The 19,836-nt window shown below is 51.7% G+C and overlaps 1 protein-coding gene across 1 annotated transcript; it reads left to right on the plus strand.

The window, feature by feature from the left end:
• The first annotated feature begins 160 nt into the window (after nt 1-160).
• On the plus strand, nt 161-19,559 carry LOC108162059 (protein purity of essence). The gene is made up of 13 exons (XM_033393027.1): nt 161-324; nt 509-603; nt 2,583-3,004; nt 3,061-5,260; nt 5,333-5,863; nt 5,940-12,036; nt 12,105-12,309; nt 12,379-13,065; nt 13,134-14,797; nt 15,129-15,611; nt 15,672-17,622; nt 17,682-19,278; nt 19,338-19,559. Exons 1-13 carry the CDS (start codon nt 206-208, stop codon nt 19,418-19,420), a joined length of 16,134 nt encoding a protein of 5,377 aa, XP_033248918.1. The 5' UTR covers nt 161-205; the 3' UTR covers nt 19,421-19,559.
• Nucleotides 19,560-19,836: the final 277 nt, after the last annotated feature.

Below are 19,836 nucleotides of genomic sequence, written 5' to 3' on the forward strand. Positions count from 1 at the left end.
CAGTATTATTTTCGGAGCCTTAACTCAAGTTGTTCATCTGTTTAAACAGAGGGGGTTAAGTGGGCTTACAGTTTTTCATCGGTATATTTACGGTATATTTTGAAAATGAGAAGGTATATTTTGTCATATTTCTGAGGGTATACATTCTATCGGTCACATTGGCCTAGACTATTTTTTAGTTCGAGAATAAGATATTTGTGAAAAAATGTCGTCCCATAGCGGCGGGATCGATTGGAACTCCGTAATAAAAGCTTTGCTTTTAAGCCGCACGGGCGCATTAAACAAAAACGAAGTAGTTAATTTGCTAAAAGCAATAACCAGATGGTGAGTTCTCAACAGTCTAAAGCCCCAAAAAAAATTTTTTCTTGCTGCCTGTATGGCGCAGCAAAGAAAATGAGACTGCCGCTGCAAGTGCAAAAAAGTGACTTGCAAAATTAAATATGGCCGCCGCCGCGAAACTATAACAATTTGCACCGTTTTAAAACCATATTTTGCCTCTTTTGTGCAGTGAACACGAATTTTTGGACGATGAAGGCAGTTTCGTACCATTTTACACGGCCTTTGCGGCACTGGCTGCCGACAAACTTATGCAAATCAAATCAAGTAAGTTTTCTCCGCACCCCTCCGCTTCTTCCTTTTAATTATTTTTCACCAAACAAAAAAAGAAAACAACAAAGCTATATGAGACATTTTTTTCGCAATGAAATGCAATTCGTTGAGGGGTTCCACACATACCAGTATACATCCGTGTGTATTTACTTATACCCTTTAAAGAAGAGGATGTATCATATTTGGGCAGCGGTTTGTAACGCATTCGCGGAAAGCGCGTTCGTCTGTCGTCTGTCTGTTTCTATTCAAAATACAAATATACATATGTTCGCGGCCTGTTTTTAAGGGGTATCAAGGGGTCTTAAGCTTCCTTTATAAGCATATGTACACTACTGGCCAAAATAATAAGTACACGCTTATAAGCTTTCTTTCATCTCCTATAAAACTTTTCTAATAAACATAATTAAAAAATCAAAATTACTTTTAGTTTTCTAACCTACAATAGACCATAAAAATGTTTATCATAAGCATTTTTCATTTCAAATATATATTTTATGATCGATTAAACCTTAAAATCATAAATAAGGGCTGGCCAAAATAATAAGTACAGCAATTCTCCAAAGCAAAAACCTAAAAACCTTTCAAATTTTTTACACTTTTTTCTTATAATTTATAATCATTTAATAGTATCCTATATAGCCACACTTATTTTGGATGATTTCTTCTTGGCATACTAGCAATAAGTTTGCGGCAAGTCTCCACTGGAATCTCATACCACGTTTTTTGAACAAATTCTCCACAATTCTTTTTCTTTTCGAAAAGAATTTTTACCAATTCGACGTTTTAAGTCACCCCAAAGGTTTTAAAATGGGTTTAAGTCAGGAAACTGACTTAGCCAAGCCATAACGTTTACATTTTTTCCCGTAAACCAAGCCTTCACCACCTTTGAGGTGTGCTTTGGGTAATTTTCCGGTAGAAAGACCCATCTTAAGGGCATGTTTTCCTCAGCTTAAGGTTGTATAATGACTGTCAATATGTTTTTATACCGAATTGGATCACATGATCAGTTATGCGATGTACCGGCTCAACGCCATGCCAAGAAAAATGGCCTCAGATACCTATACATCGGTCTCCGTTCTTAACCATTGTCTTTGTGTACCGGAAGTCGAATTCTTTGCCTTTGGGTCGTTGTATACATCTTCTGGAGTCATTATCAAAAAGATTTATTTTTGTTTCATCTCTCAATAATATCTTATTCCACTTCTAAGACCCATCTGACCCAGACCATGCCAAATGATTTTCAACGACTTTTTGCATCATCTTCAAAATTTTTACTTGGAGTAAGGAAACTTTTCGGACTATACGTCCTGTTAGGTCTATATATTGAAGTCTCCGACGAACCATCAGACCTGATTTTTCTTTGCCAATTTGAGCGGATATGGCCTTGGAAGACATGAACTGATCCTTTTTTGCAAGACTGATGATGCGGGTGTCCGTTGTTTGTAAAGATTTCTTCTTCCATCCTCGATTTTCAATAACCACTTTAGATATTAAAGCATTCTGAACAAAAAATTCCGAGCGTCCAAGACTTTTCGCAATTTCCCGGAGAATTTTCCTTTCTTTTTGAAGACTTATGGAAAACTTCTTTTCTTCAGGAGTAGGGCCTAACTTAAGAATTTTTTTAAACTCTCATGTACTTAAATATGAAAGAACTCAATAAAAACCAACAATCCTTTGACCAAATCCTTATCTAATCCTTCAAAATTTATAAATAACACCAGTGTACTTATTATTTTGGCCAGACCAAAAATGCCCAATCAGCAAAAATGTATGCATAGAATTTTATTAAGATGGTTCCCCACTTTAATTTTTGATTTAAATAATTGGCAAGACTGTAACCTTTCCGAATATAAACAATTGGCATCAATACATTTACAAACATTCGAGCTATTCCATAACAAACTAGCACGACACCGATGTACTTATTTTTTTGGCCAGTAATGTACATCTTAAACATTTTGTTTTTCTTTTAGTTTGTCAGACACAGATATGCCAGCTGCACGATGCCACGGCAGTGCTTATTCGCTTTATACTCTTCCGTCTGCCAAAAGTGTCGGTCTTTGAATCGAAATGGCTATTGGCAGCCCTCAAAATGCTCTGCGAGGGCAGGGAGAATGCTTCTTCGGCTGTCGCACAGTTCGACTACAGTGCCGTGGCTGGGGTGGTGAGGAGCTCCAAACATCCGGAATCATCCAACAAGAGTATTATGTCAATGGCAGGTAGCACCACAGGTGGTGCTGGTGCTGGTGGCAGCAACGATAAAGAGTCACCAAAATTGGAGATTAAACGCTCGCGCTCGGACCTATCGTCGGTTATCCTGCAGCAGCTGTTGGCGCCGCTGGAGCCGGGAAAGATGACCTGGGTGCCGCTCAGCGAAGAGATCACTGACTGCACTGTAAGAAATGCCTTTCTTCAAATGAATTTCTAATTACATTTTTTTCCTTTTTGAAGGAGCAACTTTTGGCAGCCAATGTGGAGGTGTTCCAGGAGGCAAATGGCGTCGATACCCTGTTGGACATCTGCGTGGGCCTGCCCATTCTCAGTCGCTATCGCATGAAGTACATGGAGACGATAAATGCTGGCAAACCCCTCTACCTGCCACTCACACAGGCGGAGGCCACAACTGTGAAATCATCGATGAATCACATGCTAACAGATCTCTCGATTGTGGGCCAGGCCTATGCTTTGATAGTCATGCAGCCGCTGACACCGAGCCGCATCGAAAAGCTTTCCATGTGCGGCATCTCGGCGCTGTACAATGCTGTTCTCACCTCGATAGCCACCAGTGTCTTGAGCATGGGTCAGGCGAGCAGCGCGCAGAAACAACAGCAACAACAGACGGCTGCTGCAGCGTCCACCAGCCAGGGCAGTGGCGGTGGCTTGTCCAGTGTCCAGACAAGCAAAGATCACGACGAATTTGAAGAACAGGCTAGCGGGATTGTAAACAAAGCCCTCGAAATCTATTCGAGCATTGGCGAGATGTTCAAATCCTCGGCCAGGATGTATATCTATCAGAACCATTTGTGCTACGGCAGCTGGCTGCTCATCAGCGGCATCCAGGGAGCCATGGGTGCCAGTGGCAGTGCCTCGGCAGAAACGGCAGCAAAAGCGACAGCCGCCACAAAAGTAGCATCCAAAACAGAGTCGATTACAGCGCCCAGTACCCCAATAGCCAGGGTGAATCTGTTCAAAGTCCAACAGGGCTTTGGAGAATTGAATGCAGCCATTGCCAATCACAGCATTAAGCTGCTGTCCGAACTGATTGAGGATCTAAAGATTGAATCCGCCTGCGGACAGAGCAGTGTCACAGATCCTGAAACGCTGCCAGAGCCAGCGCAATTTGATATCCTGCAGAACTATACATCGCTGGAGAGGATTGTGCGCGTCCTAAACACTGCCACGCTGCATCAGCTGTTCACTTTTCTGGCCACCGTGGCCTACCGCAAGGCATGCACCCTGAAGCGTGCCTCAACTAAAGACCGCACCGAATGCGATCCGATTAGCTATTCGGACTCGACGACCTGCCTGAATGAGTCCATGTCCTATTCGGACAACTCTGAAGAAGATGACAGCGAAAGCTATCTGGGGCATTGGTTCAAGGAAACCCTCTCCCCGGAAACGCACGACGACAATGCCAATACTTCGTCGCAAGAGCGCAGTGGAGAGCAGAAGAGCGCTTTGGTACCGAAACTAGATGAGCCACACGAGTATCTGGAGCTGTCGGCAGACATCTTCTGCTTCTTGGATCAATTCCTAGCCAACCGTCATGCCTACATGCAGCGCTATGTGAAGGCAGGAGTCAGCGATCAGCAGATGCTGCTGATGGCCAACATAATCAAGGACTTTGATCGCGATGTGATGCGCAACGACAGCGAACAGCAGTCGCCACCAAGTACGGCTGCTGCTGTGGCTGCTGCCACAGGAGCTGGATCTTCTGGTTCCTCTGCCAAGTGGCAGGCGTCGATGATACGTTTCTCGGGGGCTGCTGGTCGATACATACACAACCTGATCTCCACGGGACTGCTCTCCGAGCAGCTCCAATCGAATCTGCTGCAACACTTGGCCATCTCTCCATGGTCCACGGATACGAATACATGGCCCCTACAGGTCTACCCCAGCACACTTTCCGTTCTTGTGCAGATACTGCTGCTGAAGCCCACACAGGAGAAGGAGGCCGCCTGCTTGTCGGTGTGGCATCGCCTGATCAACACGCTGGTTGATGGCGTCTGCTCCTCTTCGTCTGCCGGTGACTCGGACTACGAAGATATCAACATTGAGCATGCCCAGCTGCTGCTCTTTCTGTTCCACTCGCTCAATCTCATGCAAAAGAAATCCATCCTGCTGCTAACTGCAGGCGGGGTGATACGCTGCGCCGAAGTCTGTCGCGGCATCAGTGTCGAGCGTGTCGTCAGGAATAGCCAAATGATGCTTCTATCGCGCTTGCTCGTATTCCTAGAGTATCTGATGAAGCATCTGTATCACGCACCGCCCGAACTGTTGGATCAAGTCCGCTGGATACTGTTTAGCGTGAGCAGCATGCCGGAGACGCAGAAGGTCTCCGATTTGATCAACAGTCGCACCAAACTGAACTCGTATTGCCGTCAGGATATTGAAGAGAAGTTCCGCAAGTCTTCAGGAGAATATGGATCGAGTAAGTAATCCACCGGCAGGCGATATAGCCACTCCCAATCACCAATCTCTCAATTAATTGTCTCTCCTGCAGATATACGGCCCACGTTTTATAGCCTGGTCCTAAAGGAGCCCGAAAAAGCCTATTGGGTGAGCGAGTTCAAATTGGACGGCCTGGCCTGGAACTTTATACTCTGCACACCGGACAAACTCAAGTATCCACTGCTGGTGGACGCCCTCGTGGATATCCTGAACATAGCGGACATGTCCTCGTTTTCCCGAAAGGAGAACAGCGAGAGCAACAGCATACACAATCTGTGTGCCATGCAGTATTGTTTTACCAACACCTGGAAACTGCTGCTGGGCCTGCCCCCATCCACCTCTCACGTGGAGGCGCTGCGCATTGAGCGGGCACCCAATTTGCATTCGCTGGTGTGGAGCACACGCCTGCCCTTGGCCACGTCACATTATCTGATTGTCAATAGCCTCATAAAGCAGGGCATGTACACACAGTACGCGGAGTCGTTGTACACCCAAGTGGGGGATACCACAGCCGATATACGATATAATTTGAAGCAAACGATCCTTGGTGTAGAGGCCTTCAATCAGCAGATGAGTAACAAAGGTAAGTGTGAAGCGGAATTTATTTATGGCCGGGGCTGAGTCGAGATTAATGGTAATCTCTTCTTTTTTTTTTATAGGTATTCCACGCCTCTCGGAACTCATACTCTTTGATGCTTTGGTGGCCCACATGCAGGCCGTGGCCTGGGCCGAAAAGGAGGGCTTCAAGCTGCTGCGCAAGGACTGCGAGGATAGCAGCGGTGGCGACCAATCATCGTGCACCAGTGCGGCTTCCAGTAGTTGTGGTGGCAATGCCACAGACCATGATCATCCCGAAGTGTATTCCTCCAACGAATCCATCGATGAAGAGAAATCCAAGCACGAGGATGACCAGGGTTTATCCACGGAAACGCTGGAACGCAATCAAATGATCAACGAGCTGCTGATCAAGCTAATGGACTCGTATCGCTACCTATCGGAGATTGTGCGCGAGCAAATGCTCAAGCAGCTGTCGAGCACCACACCCGAGCATGTCCTCAACTTGATAGTGCCTATTGTGAGCGATAAGCCGGCCATAATGCTGGAGCTGCATGCGGCATTCCTTAAGCTGCTTCCGAATGAGGATAAGCAATTGATAGCCAATGAATGGCCCAAGTGTTTGATGGTCAATGATTCGGCCTTCGATGGAAAACAGCATCCCGTGGAGCCATACACCTTGAATGTGATTGATGCACACATTACAGAGCTGACCAGAGGCAGCGGCGGTGTGGCCTATTCCACTTTGCATACGCTCAAACACTGCCTGAAGACGATACTCCATTTGATGGAGCTGCTGCTGCCCTACGACTCCAATTGCTGCGAAATGGATGCCCAGTTGAAGCCGCTGCTGATTGCCTCAATGCTGGACATGCGCACCGACTATCTGCAGGGCCAGAGCGAACAGTGTCTGAGGGAAATCTTGAGCGGACTGACCCTAGAGGCGCAGAAACTGTTGCTGTACGAGCACATGATTGGCTACTGCTATCGTATGCTGATCGAATTTGCCGCAGAATTGCGACAGCCAGCGGCAGGAGGCACCCCATTGGATCAGGAGAGAGCCTTGTTTAATGAATCCATGCTGTTTGCTGTGCTAAAGACATTCATCAAGATGCTGGAGAAGCCCACAGCTGTGCAGGCCATGCGTCAGTTCTTCCATGACCAGAAGACGGGCAGTTTGATCACGCTGCTGCTGTCCTTTACGGGTACCACGCTGCCCCTGAGCTATGCCCGCAAAATGTTGCAGTTTGTCGAACGTTTGTTTGAGCAATCCACTCGAGCGGACTCCCAGTTCCAGCATGAGGACTTGGTGGATTGTTTCAGCGATCTAGCCACAGTCGATGTGGCACGATTGAAGCTGTGGTTGGCCCACATAATCTATGGCCCAAATATGACGGCAGGCGATGTCAGCAACTCGGAGACCATGGATCCGACATGCAGACTACTCACGAGCATCATGCAGCCTTCGAGCAGCTCCAGTAGCAATGCCCAGACACCCACAAATATGGCCACAGTGTCGGCTATGCCCAGCATCTCCGATCAGCTGGATGCCATGGACATAGATTACGACTGCGGGGCAGGAGCTGCACCCAACACTTCACAGATCTTGAGCCTGTGGCAGGCAGCGCAGCCGAATCCCTCGGAGGAGTCCTCACAGGCCTGCGATCACAGCGAAGGGGGAGAGCAGCGCCAAAGCGAACGCAATGGAGGACTACTGCTGTCCATCACCAAGTACCTAGTACGCGATCAGAGCAAGGCAGGACCTATAGCAGCGCCCCTATTCCAGGCGCTCCTACAGCTGGGTCAGACTTTGATAAGTCCGCCCCACGATGGCTGTGACTTCGCGGATGTCCTACAGATAATGATCACCTTGGCGGATGCCTCTCCAGCACGCGGACACGTGGCGCTGTTCAATACGACGCTGCTGTGGCTGGAACTGGCCAAACTGCAGCTCCCCGACAAGCATTTGCGACACGCGGAAAATGTGAGCGCCCTACTGCGGTACCTAAGCGAATTGTTGCAGAGCATTGGCTACCGTGGCAGTCGCCAGCATATGCCCCCGTGGGACGACGAACTGCAGACGGACATTGACGATCTGTACGATGAGCTGGCCGAAGAGGAGCAGGACTCGCTGCTGGATGACTCCGATGAGGACACGCTGAACAACAAGCTGTGCACATTCTCGCAGACCCAAAAGGAGTTCATGAACCAGCACTGGTACCACTGTCACACCTGCAACATGATCAACACGGTCGGCGTGTGCTCTGTGTGTGCTCGGGTGTGCCACAAGGGGCACGATGTGAGCTATGCCAAGTACGGGAACTTCTTCTGCGACTGTGGAGCCAAAGAGGATGGCTCGTGTCAGGCGTTGAGTCGCAGATTGGGCTCTGGAGAGGTACGCGAGTCGGTGGGACCTGGCGGCAGCAGCAGCTGCAACTACTTGCCCTCGCACATGAGTCTCCTGGCGGGTAAGAAGAGAAGCAACACAGCATCAGGAGCCACACAGCAGCAGCAGCAGCACGGAGCGCCTGCCCGCAAGGACTCGATCAGCAGTGAGAGAATCCAGCTTTTGGGGAAACTCCTCGAACCCTACCGTGAGACGTTGCAGCATCAGGAACAATGGATGCTCGTGGTCCGCTGCATACTCGAGTACTTTGATGTGCTGCTGCCTTCGATAAGGGAGAACTGCACGCTCTATTCGATTGTGGGATGCCACAGGCGTGCCACTGCCGCCTTGGAGCGTCTGCATCAGCTGGAGCAGAGTTTCCAGATCACCGATCAACTGATGTTCGCCACTCTGGGCTCCCAGGAGGGGGCCTTCGAGAATGTGCGGATGAATTACTCCGGAGATCAGGGGCAGACCATCAAGCACTTGCTGACCTCTGGCACGATACGCCGCGTGGCCTTTTGTTGCCTGTCCTCGCCGCACGGACGCCGCCAGCAGTTGGCCGTGTCGCATGAGAAGGGAAAGGTCACCATACTGCAGCTATCGGCGTTGCTCAAGCAGGCAGATGCATCCAAGCGGAAGTTGACTCTCACGCAACTCAGCTCCGCGCCCATTGCCTGCACTGTGCTCTCGCTGGCGGCCAATCCCTGCAATGAGGACTGTCTGGCCGTGTGTGGACTGAAAGAGTGCCATGTGCTGACCTTTTCGAGCAGCGGCAGCACCAATGAACACATTGTCATCACGCCCCAATTGGAGAATGGCAACTTCCTGAAGAAGGCCATGTGGCTGCCTGGCTCCCAGACTCTGCTGGCCATTGTCACCACGGATTACGTGAAGATCTATGACCTGTCGGTGGACACAATCAGTCCGAAGTACTACTATCTAGTGGCTGTGGGCAAGATCAAGGACTGCACGTTCATGTACCATCAGCAGGATGGCAGCGGGAGCTATTTCATGCTCAGTTTTACCAGCTCTGGCTACATCTATACGCAGCAGCTGGATCAGCAGAGCCTGGCCGTGCACGGAGACTTTTATGTGACAAATACCCTCGAGTTGAGCCATCAGCATATCAAGGATATCAATGGACAGGTTTGCGGCGGTGGTGTGTCCATCTATTACTCGCACGCGCTGCAGCTGCTCTTCTACAGCTACACCTGCGGCAGGAGCTTCTGTTCGCCCCTGACGAACGTAAACGAGGGTGTCAAAGGCATCTATCACTTGGACATCAACAACACCGCGGCAACGACGGCCAGCAAATCATCGTCGGCTTCGAAGGTGCCGCTCCAGTCGCTTGTGGGTTGGACAGAGGTGGCCGGGCATCCCGGACTGATCTATGCCAGCATGCATACGTCCAATAATCCAGTGATACTGATGATCACACCCGAACGCATATACATGCAGGAGATCAAGGCACAGTCGGCCAAATCGAGAATAATGGATGTGGTGGGCATACGCCATAGCGTGGCGGGGACCGAGAAAACCACCCTACTGCTCCTGTGCGAAGACGGCAGCCTCAGGATCTTCTCGGCCCAGCCAGAGCACACGAGTTTCTGGCTGTCGCCGCAGGTACAACCTTTCGGCAATCAACTGTACAGCTCCACGCTGCTGGCAAAGAATACCACAAACAATCTGCAGGGCAAAAACAAGGGAGGCAGCTCTGCAGCGGCTGGAAAGCTGCTCCATCGCAAGGCCAGCAGCCAACAGCACCAGAAGCAACTGACATCTGGAGGACAGCCCATCTTCCCGATTGATTTCTTTGAGCATTGCAACATGCTGGCGGACGTGGAGTTTGGCGGCAACGATCTCTTGCAGATCTACAACAAACAGAAGCTCAAGACGCGCCTCTTCTCCACGGGGATGTTTGTGGCCAGCACAAACGTCACGGGATTCACACTGGAGGTGGTGAACAACGATCCAAATGTGGTCATGGTGGGTTTCCGTGTGATGCTGGGCACCCAGGATATCCAACGGGCACCCGTATCAGTTACGATCCTCGGACGCACCATACCCACAACGATGAGGAAGGCGCGATGGTTTGATATACCCCTGACGCGCGAGGAAATGTTCCAATCGGACAAAATGCTGAAGGTGGTGTTTGCCAAGTCGCAGGACCCCGAAAATGTCACACTCCTGGACTCTATCGAGGTCTATGGCAAGTCCAAGGAGCTCGTGGGCTGGCCCGACGATAGCGAAGACGTACTGGCACCCAGCTCTGGTCCGACGCCCGTGACGGCCACGCAACAGAGTGCCGCCGCCAATTTTGGCGAGGGCTTCAATTGCATCACCCAGCTGGATCGCATGGTTAACCATCTGCTGGAGGTCCTGGACTGCGCCCTGCATCTGCTGGGCGGCAGTGCCGTGGCTGCCCCACTGCGCTCGAAGGTCGTGAAGACAGCCAGCGGACTGCTGCTGCTGCCCACACCGAATCCCGTTCAAACCCAGGCCCGCTATGTGCTGGCCACCCTCTATGGCAGTCGGGCGGCCTATCACAGCTTCAAGGATGGCGTGGTCCTGCATTTCGTGCACGGCGAACTGCAGGCCATGCAGCCGAAGCTGCAACAACTAGAATCTCTGCAAGAAATCGATCCGGAGGCCTTCTATCGCCTGATATTGCTGGTACGCGGCGTGGCCAACTCCCGTCCCCAGTCACTGGCCAAGATCTGTCTGGAGAACAGCTACGATTTGGTGCCCGACCTGATGAGGATCGTCCTGGAGCTGCACAAGATCACCCCCGATCTGGACGAGCCAGTGAATATTGTGAGACGCGGCCTGTGCCAGCCGGAGACCATCGTCCATTGTTTGGTGGAAATTATGTATGGCTTTGCATTGGCCGATCCCGGTCAGGTGGGTCGCATGACCCAGTACTTCATTGATCTGCTCAAGCACGACGCCACCGTGATCAGTCACAGTGCCAAGGAGGCACTGATCCTTCTCCTCAGTCCACGCATGAAGCGCCGCAAGGTGGCGGCCATAGCCGTCATTACGCCGTCTGCCTGCTCCACGCCCACGCCTCAAATGCAGGCCCTGCAAGCGGTGGCTGCATCGGCGGCCAACGATATCATCGAAGAGGCAGCAGGCGTGGCTGCCGGACAGGATCAAGACAATGCAGCGGCCGTGCTGCTCGAGGCAGTGGAGGGAGGACTCCCCGGACAGCAGCCGAACCAGCAGCTGCTCAATCTGGAGGCGTTCATGGGCGGCGGTTTCCCCCGATTGCTGGGTCTACCCGAAGATGCCGACGACGAGGCCATCATGGACATAGCCATTGCCCTGAGTCTCCAACAGCATGGCGGAGCTGATGCCAATGCCCTGCATTCTCTGCAGCAGGGATTGGCCAATATCCAGGGCATCAGACAGGCGGCAGCCAATGCTGCAGCAGCTAGTGTTTCGGTCTCTGTGTCTGCGGGAGGCTCCGATGATGAGGGCTCCAATGTGGCCACCGATGGCTCCACGCTGCGCACCTCACCCGCAGAGCCGGCAGGCAGCGGGGGCTCCGAGAGCGGTGGCAGTGGTGTGGAGAGCATTGGCGGCACATCGGCGCGCAGCAGTAACTTTGGCGATCATCCGAATACAACGCCACCGCGACAGAGTTGCAGTTCCGTCAAGGATGGAGAGCAGGGCGAGGAGCAGCAGCCAGGACCCAGTGGCTCTGGTGGCTCTGCCTCTGTCCCAGGAGGCGGCCTGAGCGCCATGAGCAGCACCGAGGACAACAACGAGATCAACGAAGATGAAAAGCTGCAGAAACTGCACGATTTAAGGTGAGAAAATATCCCAAGAATATCGCAATCTCTTAATCTCTAATCGTTTGATTGTCACTGGATTTCAGGATTGCTGTTTTGGAGAGCATTATCCAGCACTTGGGCACATTCGATCTGTGCAATGGTCTGCAGGCCATACCGCTCATCCAGGTGATACACATGCTGACCACAGATCTCAATGGCAACAACGAAAGGGACCAGCAGGTGCTCCAGGAGCTGCTTCAGGCTCTAGTGGAGTACGTGGAAATAGGCAAACGTGGAGCGGCCTCAAGGGTACGAATCGGAGTCGGCGTCAGAGAGGAGCATAAACAAACCATTTCTAAATTGTTTACTGTTTTGCAGATGGAGAACAAATGTCCCGGAAATGAAGTACGCCTTGCTCTATTGTCCCTCTTTGGTGTGATGATGGGCAAGACCAAATCGAAGCAAACGGGCACCACCTCCCCGCCACATCAGTTCAAGGATAACAGCTCATTTGTGGCCAGCACCACGGCGAATGTTCTGAGCAAGAGTGGGGCCTTTGTCTATGCTTTGGAGGCACTCAATACGCTGCTCATGCACTGGAAAACCGTGCTAGGGGATCCCTATGCGCCGGGACAAGCCGCAGCACCGACCGCGAGTGGGGGAGCCACTTCGGGACCGGGCGTACAGCTGCTTAAACCCGTTAAACACGGCCCCAAACCAGATATATCCATACTGATACCGCAGAACTATCTGAAGAACTATCCAGATATCTTTGAGTCGTACGACGGACTGCTCACGGAGATCATTGTGCGGCTGCCCTACCAGATTCTGCGGCTAAGCAGCGCCCATCCGGACAACTACGACAGCAGCTTCTGTGAGGCCATGACCTTTACCCTGTGCGAGTACATGATGCTCAATCTGAATACACTGCTGCGAAGGCAAGTGCGGAAGCTGCTGATGTACATTTGCGGCAGCAAAGAGAAGTTCCGCATGTACCGCGATGGTCACTCGTTGGATGCGCATTTCCGTGTGGTCAAGAGAGTGTGCAGCATTGTAAGCAGCAAGGTAAGTGCTCTCTCTACTCTATGCCCCACTCTGGCACTGTTTAAGCTCTCTCTTTCGTCCCCCCCTAGACCGGTGCCCCGTACAATGCCAATCCGCCGATGCTCAACTACGACTCGTTGGTGGATTTGACAGAGCATCTGCGCACCTGCCAGGAGATCAGCCAAATGCGCACTGGCAATTGGCAAAAGTTCTGTGTGGTTCATGAGGATGCCTTGGCCATGCTAATGGAGATTGCCTGCTATCAGCTAGATGATGGCGTGTCGCCCATTATTATACAGCTGCTGCAGGCGGCCGTTTGCAATATGCCAGCCAACAAGCAGCAGCAACAGCAGCAGCCACCGCCAGCAGTCGTGTCGGCGTCTTCGAAGCTGCGCAGCGAGCGTGAGAAAAGCGAGGATACCGACGCCTACTATTCGAAATTCGATCCGGCACAGTGCGGGACATTTCTCCATCAGATATTTCGATATGCCTGCGATGCTTTGATCATACGCTTCGTAAGGATCTTCCTGCTGGAGAATAATATCAGTCAGCTGCGCTGGCAGGCGCACTCCTTCATGACGGGGCTGTTCGAGCATGCCAACGAGCGGCAGCGCGAGAAGCTGTTGAACATATTCTGGAACCTGTGGCCCCTGGTGCCCACCTATGGCCGAAGGACAGCACAATTTGTGGATCTATTGGGATACCTCACTCTGACAACACGCAGCATAACCGAACGCCTGCCAGAGTTTGTCTCGCGGGCAGTCGAAGTACTCCGGGCACAGAACGAGCTGCTGTGCAAGCACCCGAATGCCCCCATCTACACCACCTTGGAGTCGATACTGCAGATGAACGGATACTATCTGGAATCGGAGCCCTGTTTGGTGTGCAACAACCCGGAGGTGCCGATGGCCAACATCAAGCTGCCGTCGGTCAAGTCCGACTCAAAATATACAACCACAACGATGATCTACAAGCTGGTGCAGTGCCACACCATCTCGAAGCTGATTGTGCGGATTGCGGATCTAAAGCGCACGAAGATGGTGCGCACGATCAATGTGTACTACAACAATCGCAGTGTCCAGGCGGTGGTCGAGCTGAAGAACCGCCCTGCGCTGTGGCACAAGGCACGCTCCGTTTCGCTGCAATCGGGACAGACAGAGCTGAAGATTGATTTTCCATTGCCCATCACGGCCTGCAATCTGATGATTGAATTTGCGGACTTCTTTGAGACTGTGAGCGGTTCCAGCGAGAATCTGCAGTGTCCGCGCTGCAGTGCCGCTGTGCCAGCGTATCCGGGCGTGTGCGGCAACTGCGGGGAGAATGTGTTCCAGTGCCACAAGTGTCGGGCCATCAACTATGACGAAAAGGATCCGTTCTTGTGCCACTCGTGTGGCTTCTGCAAGTACGCCAAATTCGATTTTAGCATGTATGCACGCGTCTGCTGTGCCGTGGATCCGATCGAATCGGCCGAGGATCGAGTCAAGACTGTATTGATGATACACACCTCACTGGAGCGTGCGGATCGCATCTACCACCAGCTGCTGACCAACAAACAGCTGCTCGAGCTGCTCATCCAGAAGGTGGCCGAGCATCGCATCAATGATCGTCTTGTTGAGGACAACATGGCCAGTGTGCATAGCACTTCGCAGGTGAACAAGATCATCCAGCTGCTGGCCCAGAAATACTGCGTGGAATCACGCGCCAGCTTCGAGGAACTAAGCAAGATTGTCCAGAAAGTCAAAGCCTGTCGCAGGTGAGTTCGATGCAAGCACTCGGTACTTATAGAGTATAGGGGTTTAATATATTCTTGTCGATGTAACAGCGAGAAGTAGCTTATTTCCGACGAGTCCATACGTCTGCCTGTCCGTCTCGTTGAACGCTGAGTTTTAGAAGACTAAGAGTTAGGGATATTCCAATGGATTCTGGGGCTATGGGGGCTGTGGCAAGAGAGAGGTTTATGTGTGCGAAAGAGTTGGGTGGATGATTTATCGTTCAGGAGTAGTCTGACTAGTCGGTATATTTCGCTAATATGTTGCCTCTTGAGTTGGCTTTTGGTGATCCCCATTTCATTCCATCCTTTTTAGCGAGCTGGTGGCCTACGATCGCCAGCAACAGGATCTGCCGCCCAGCAATCTGGCTTTGGTCTTGGGCGCCGAGAATCCCACAACGAACCGTTGCTATGGCTGCGCCTTGGCCTCCACCGAGCAGTGTCTTACCCTCCTGCGGGCTATGTCCTACAATTATGACTGTCGCATGGGTCTCTATAGCCAGGGACTGGTCAGCGAGCTGGCGGAACATAATCTGCGCCGTGGAACACCGCAGATCCAGAACGAGGTGCGCAATCTGCTGGTGGTGTTGACCAAGGACAATGCCGAGGCGTGCATGCATCTGCTGCAGCTGGTCACGTCGCGTGTGAAGAGCGCTTTGATGGGGTCCATTCCCCTGATTAGTCTGGAGGCAGCCGTGCATCAGGAGATGACGCTGCTGGAGGTGCTTCTCAGCCAAGACGATTTCTGCTGGGAATACAAGCTAAAGGTGATCTTTGAGCTGTTTATCAGCAATTGCAAGTGAGTGGAAAAAAAACCCTAATGATTCTTAAAGCTAATAACCATTTCCTCCTCGTGAAGGTTGCCCCGTGGACCGGTGGCTTCAGTGCTGCATCCCTGCCTGCGTATTCTGCAGAGTCTGATTAATCCCACGATCTCTGGCAGCGGCAGCGGCGGCAAGCCAGTATCTGCCATTGATTTGAGCAGCATTAAACTGCCCGAAGGCAACACCATCGACTATCGGGCGTGGCTCAACTCGGATCAGAATCACGAGTACTTGGCCTGGAGCAATCGCATGCCTATCAGCCACCACCAACAGGATGCACCGGTATCCACCAAGCTAAAGAGCAGTAAACAGCAGCAGTCGGCGGGCACGGAGACACCGCCAAAAACCAAGGAAGCCGCCAGGGCGGCATATCTCGGCGAGAAGTTTGGCAAACGCTGGCGTTCGAATGTGCTGGACAAGCAGCGTGTGACCAAGCCGCTGGTGTTCAATGCCGAGTGGATCCAACCGTTGCTCTTCAACGAAAACTCCCGCTTTGGCCGGCAACTGGCGTGCACGCTGCTAAGCGGACTGGCACGCACGCACGAACGCAAGCAGCAGGCCCTCAATTTGCTCACGTCCTTCCTGTATCATGTGGGGGAGGCGGGAGAGGCCAGCACCGAGTATTTGGCTCTCTACCGGAGCATTGCCACCGAGTCGCCCTGGCTGCAGTATTTGGTGCTGAGGGGAGTGCTGTGCAAGATCTCGTCGCTGCTGGCTACGGAGATAGCCAAAGTGCATTGCATGGAAGAGCATTCGCTGTCCTCGGACCTGACGCTCGGCTTTGCCCTGCGCCGATATGTGGAGCTCTTGTGGCTCTTCCTCGAGTGCCCCAACATACGCAGGACCTACAAGACCCGTCTGCTGGGCCCCGTGCTCGAGAGCTACTTGGCTCTGAGAAGTCTGGTGGTTCAGCGCACCCGACACATTGACGAGGCGCAGGAGAAGCTGCTCGAAATGCTGGAGGAGATGACCAGCGGCACCGAAGAAGAGACGCGTGCCTTTATGGAGATTCTCATTGATACGGTGGACAAGACGCGCATGAATGACATCAAGACGCCGGTGTTTATCTTTGAGCGTCTGTATTCGATCATACATCCGGAGGAGCACGACGAGAGCGAGTTCTACATGACCCTGGAGAAGGATCCACAGCAGGAGGACTTCCTGCAGGGTCGCATGCTCGGCAATCCCTATCCCTCGGGTGAAATGGGGCTGGGCCCCCTGATGCGAGATGTAAAGAACAAAATCTGCACGGACTGTGAATTGATTGCCCTGCTGGAGGATGACAACGGCATGGAGCTGCTGGTGAACAATAAGATCATTAGCTTGGACCTGCCCGTCAAGGATGTGTACAAAAAGGTGTGGCTGGCCGAGGGCGGCGATCGCGATGCCATGCGTATTGTCTATCGCATGCGCGGACTGCTGGGCGATGCCACCGAGGAGTTTGTCGAGACGCTGAACAACAAGAGTCAGGAGGCGGTGGACACAGAGCAGCTATTCCGCATGGCCAACGTACTGGCCGATTGTAATGGCCTTCGTGTGATGCTGGACAGGATTGGCAGTCTGCAGAGAATCTCCCGCCAGCGTGAACTTATCCAGGTTCTGCTCAAGCTCTTCCTGATCTGTGTAAAAGTGCGCCGCTGCCAGGAGGTCCTGTGCCAGCCCGAGATTGGGGCCATTAATACACTGCTGAAGGTGCTACAGATGTGTCTGCAATCGGAGAATGATTCCATACAGTCGGCAGTCACCGAACAACTGCTGGAGATTATGGAAACGCTGCTCTCGAAGGCAGCCAGTGATACGCTGGACTCGTTCCTGCAGTTCTCCCTGACGTTCGGAGGGCCCGAGTATGTGTCGGCATTGATCTCCTGCACGGATTGTCCGAATGTACGCAACAATCCTTCGGTGTTGCGGCATCTCATTCGTGTGCTGGCCGCCCTGGTCTACGGGAATGAGGTTAAGATGGCCCTGCTGTGTGAGCATTTCAAGGTAGGTTTCAGGGAGAGAGTTCTTTGTGGAGCACGCTTCTTACACACTCTTTTTTTCAGGACACACTCAACTTCAAACGCTTTGACAACGAACGCACACCCGAGGAGGAGTTCAAGCTTGAGCTCTTCTGCGTCCTGACCAATCAGATCGAGCACAATTGCATTGGGGGCACCCTCAAGGATTACATTGTAAGTCTGGGCATTGTGGAGCGCTCGTTGGCCTACATCACAGAGCATGCCCCATGTGTGAAGCCCACACTCCTGCGCACCGACTCCGACGAGCTGAAGGAGTTCATTTCGCGCCCTAGTCTCAAATATATTCTGCGCTTCCTAACCGGCCTCTCCAATCATCACGAGGCCACTCAGGTGGCCATCAGCAAGGACATTATACCGATTATACATCGGCTGGAGCAAGTGTCCAGCGATGAGCATGTCGGCAGTCTGGCCGAGAATCTTCTAGAGGCTTTGTCAACCGATGCAGCCACCGCGGCCCGAGTCCAGCAAGTGCGTGACTTCACGCGCGCTGAAAAGAAACGTCTGGCCATGGCCACGCGCGAGAAACAACTGGATGCTTTGGGTATGCGTACGAACGAGAAGGGACAGGTGACGGCAAAGGGCTCTATACTGCAAAAGATCGAGAAACTGCGCGACGAGACAGGGCTGACGTGTTTCATCTGCCGCGAGGGATATGCCTGCCAGCCCGAAAAGGTGCTGGGCATCTATACGTTCACCAAGCGCTGCAACGTGGAGGAATTCGAGCTGAAGTCGCGCAAAACCATTGGCTACACCACGGTGACCCATTTCAATGTGGTCCATGTGGACTGTCACACCTCAGCGATTCGTTTGACCCGCGGCCGCGATGAATGGGAGCGGGCTAGTCTGCAGAATGCCAATACCCGATGCAATGGCCTGCTGCCGCTCTGGGGTCCGTCCGTGCTCGAGACGACCTTCTCCGCTTCGATGACGCGTCACAGCAGCTACATGCAGGAGAGCACCCAGCGTTGCGACATCTCCTACACGAGCAGCATACACGACCTGAAGCTGCTGCTGGTGCGTTTCGCCTGGGAGCGTAGCTTCCACGATGATGCCGGCGGCGGTGGTCCCCAGTCCAATATGCACTTTGTGCCCTACCTCCTCTTCTATTCGATCTACATGCTGCTGTCCTCGCGCTCGGCGACCAGGGATAGCAAGACGTTACTCACCTATCTGACAGCCCCGCCCAGCGAGAAGTGGCTCGAGTGTGGCTTCGAGGTGGAGGGACCGCTGTACATGATCACCATTTCGTTGACGCTGCACAGTCGCGAGCTGTGGAACAAGCACAAGGTGGCGCATCTGAAACGAATGCTGGCCGTGGCCCAGGCACGGCACGTCTCACCATCGGTGCTGTGCAAGGCTCTGCTTGCGCCGGCCGATCGCCAGGTGAAGGATTACAGTGTGTACAAACCGTACCTGATGATGTGGGCCCTGATCGATATGATATACAACTTCCTGTTCAATTTGGTGACCATGCCCAAGGAGGAGGCCTGGCCGGTTTCCCTGTTCGATTACATACGCAAAAATGACGAGGCTATGCTTAAGTCAACAGATGGCATCCTACACATCCTGACTGAGGAGCTATTGCCGTGCACTTCGTTTGGCGAGTTCTGCGATGTGGCAGGTAAAATCATTCGATTGCATTTGCACTTTTCGTATTTTCTTAACCATATTTCTTTATAGGACTTCTAACTCTGATCGAACAGCCGGACAGCTTCATCGAGGATATCCTGGCCTCCCTACCTTCGACCACAAGTTCTAGTTAAATAAATTCGATTCGTTAATAATAATAACACACAAGGAATGCAAAAGCAAAGCAAAGGCTTACAATCTTAATACACACTATATGTACACATATATGTAACTATTTAATCAATAAAAATTATTCGTTTGCACAAAAACTAATGTGAATCAAGAAATTGAAACTCCTGTAGATTCTGTAAAATGGAACCGCAATAATCGCAACACATACTTTCAGTACTCGGGCATCCCGTGCTATGATTTTTACGAATTAAATTACAATTTTTAGAGCAGGTTACACGCCTCGATCTGACTATAATGATTACGATTCGCTCGACTCAACGAAAGAAGTTGAAGTATAATTTGAACAAATTCCTTTTACCTTGTAAGAAGTGCTACAAAAAAGCTTTAACGTCCTTTGGGGGTCCCAAATGTTTAACGC

The sequence above is a fragment of the Drosophila miranda genome, chromosome 4 (assembly GCF_003369915.1).
Source record: "Drosophila miranda strain MSH22 chromosome 4, D.miranda_PacBio2.1, whole genome shotgun sequence".
Lineage (NCBI taxonomy): Eukaryota > Metazoa > Arthropoda > Insecta > Diptera > Drosophilidae > Drosophila > Drosophila miranda.

Bases quoted from the DNA above. Each gene is read 5' to 3' on its own strand.
- LOC108162059 (XM_033393027.1), top strand. From the start codon at position 206: ATGTCGTCCCATAGCGGCGGGATCGATTGGAACTCCGTAATAAAAGCT. The intron at 325-508 runs GTGAGTTCTCAA...TCTTTTGTGCAG, and splicing joins CTAAAAGCAATAACCAGATG to TGAACACGAATTTTTGGACG. The intron at 5,261-5,332 runs GTAAGTAATCCA...TCTCTCCTGCAG, and splicing joins TTCAGGAGAATATGGATCGA to ATATACGGCCCACGTTTTAT.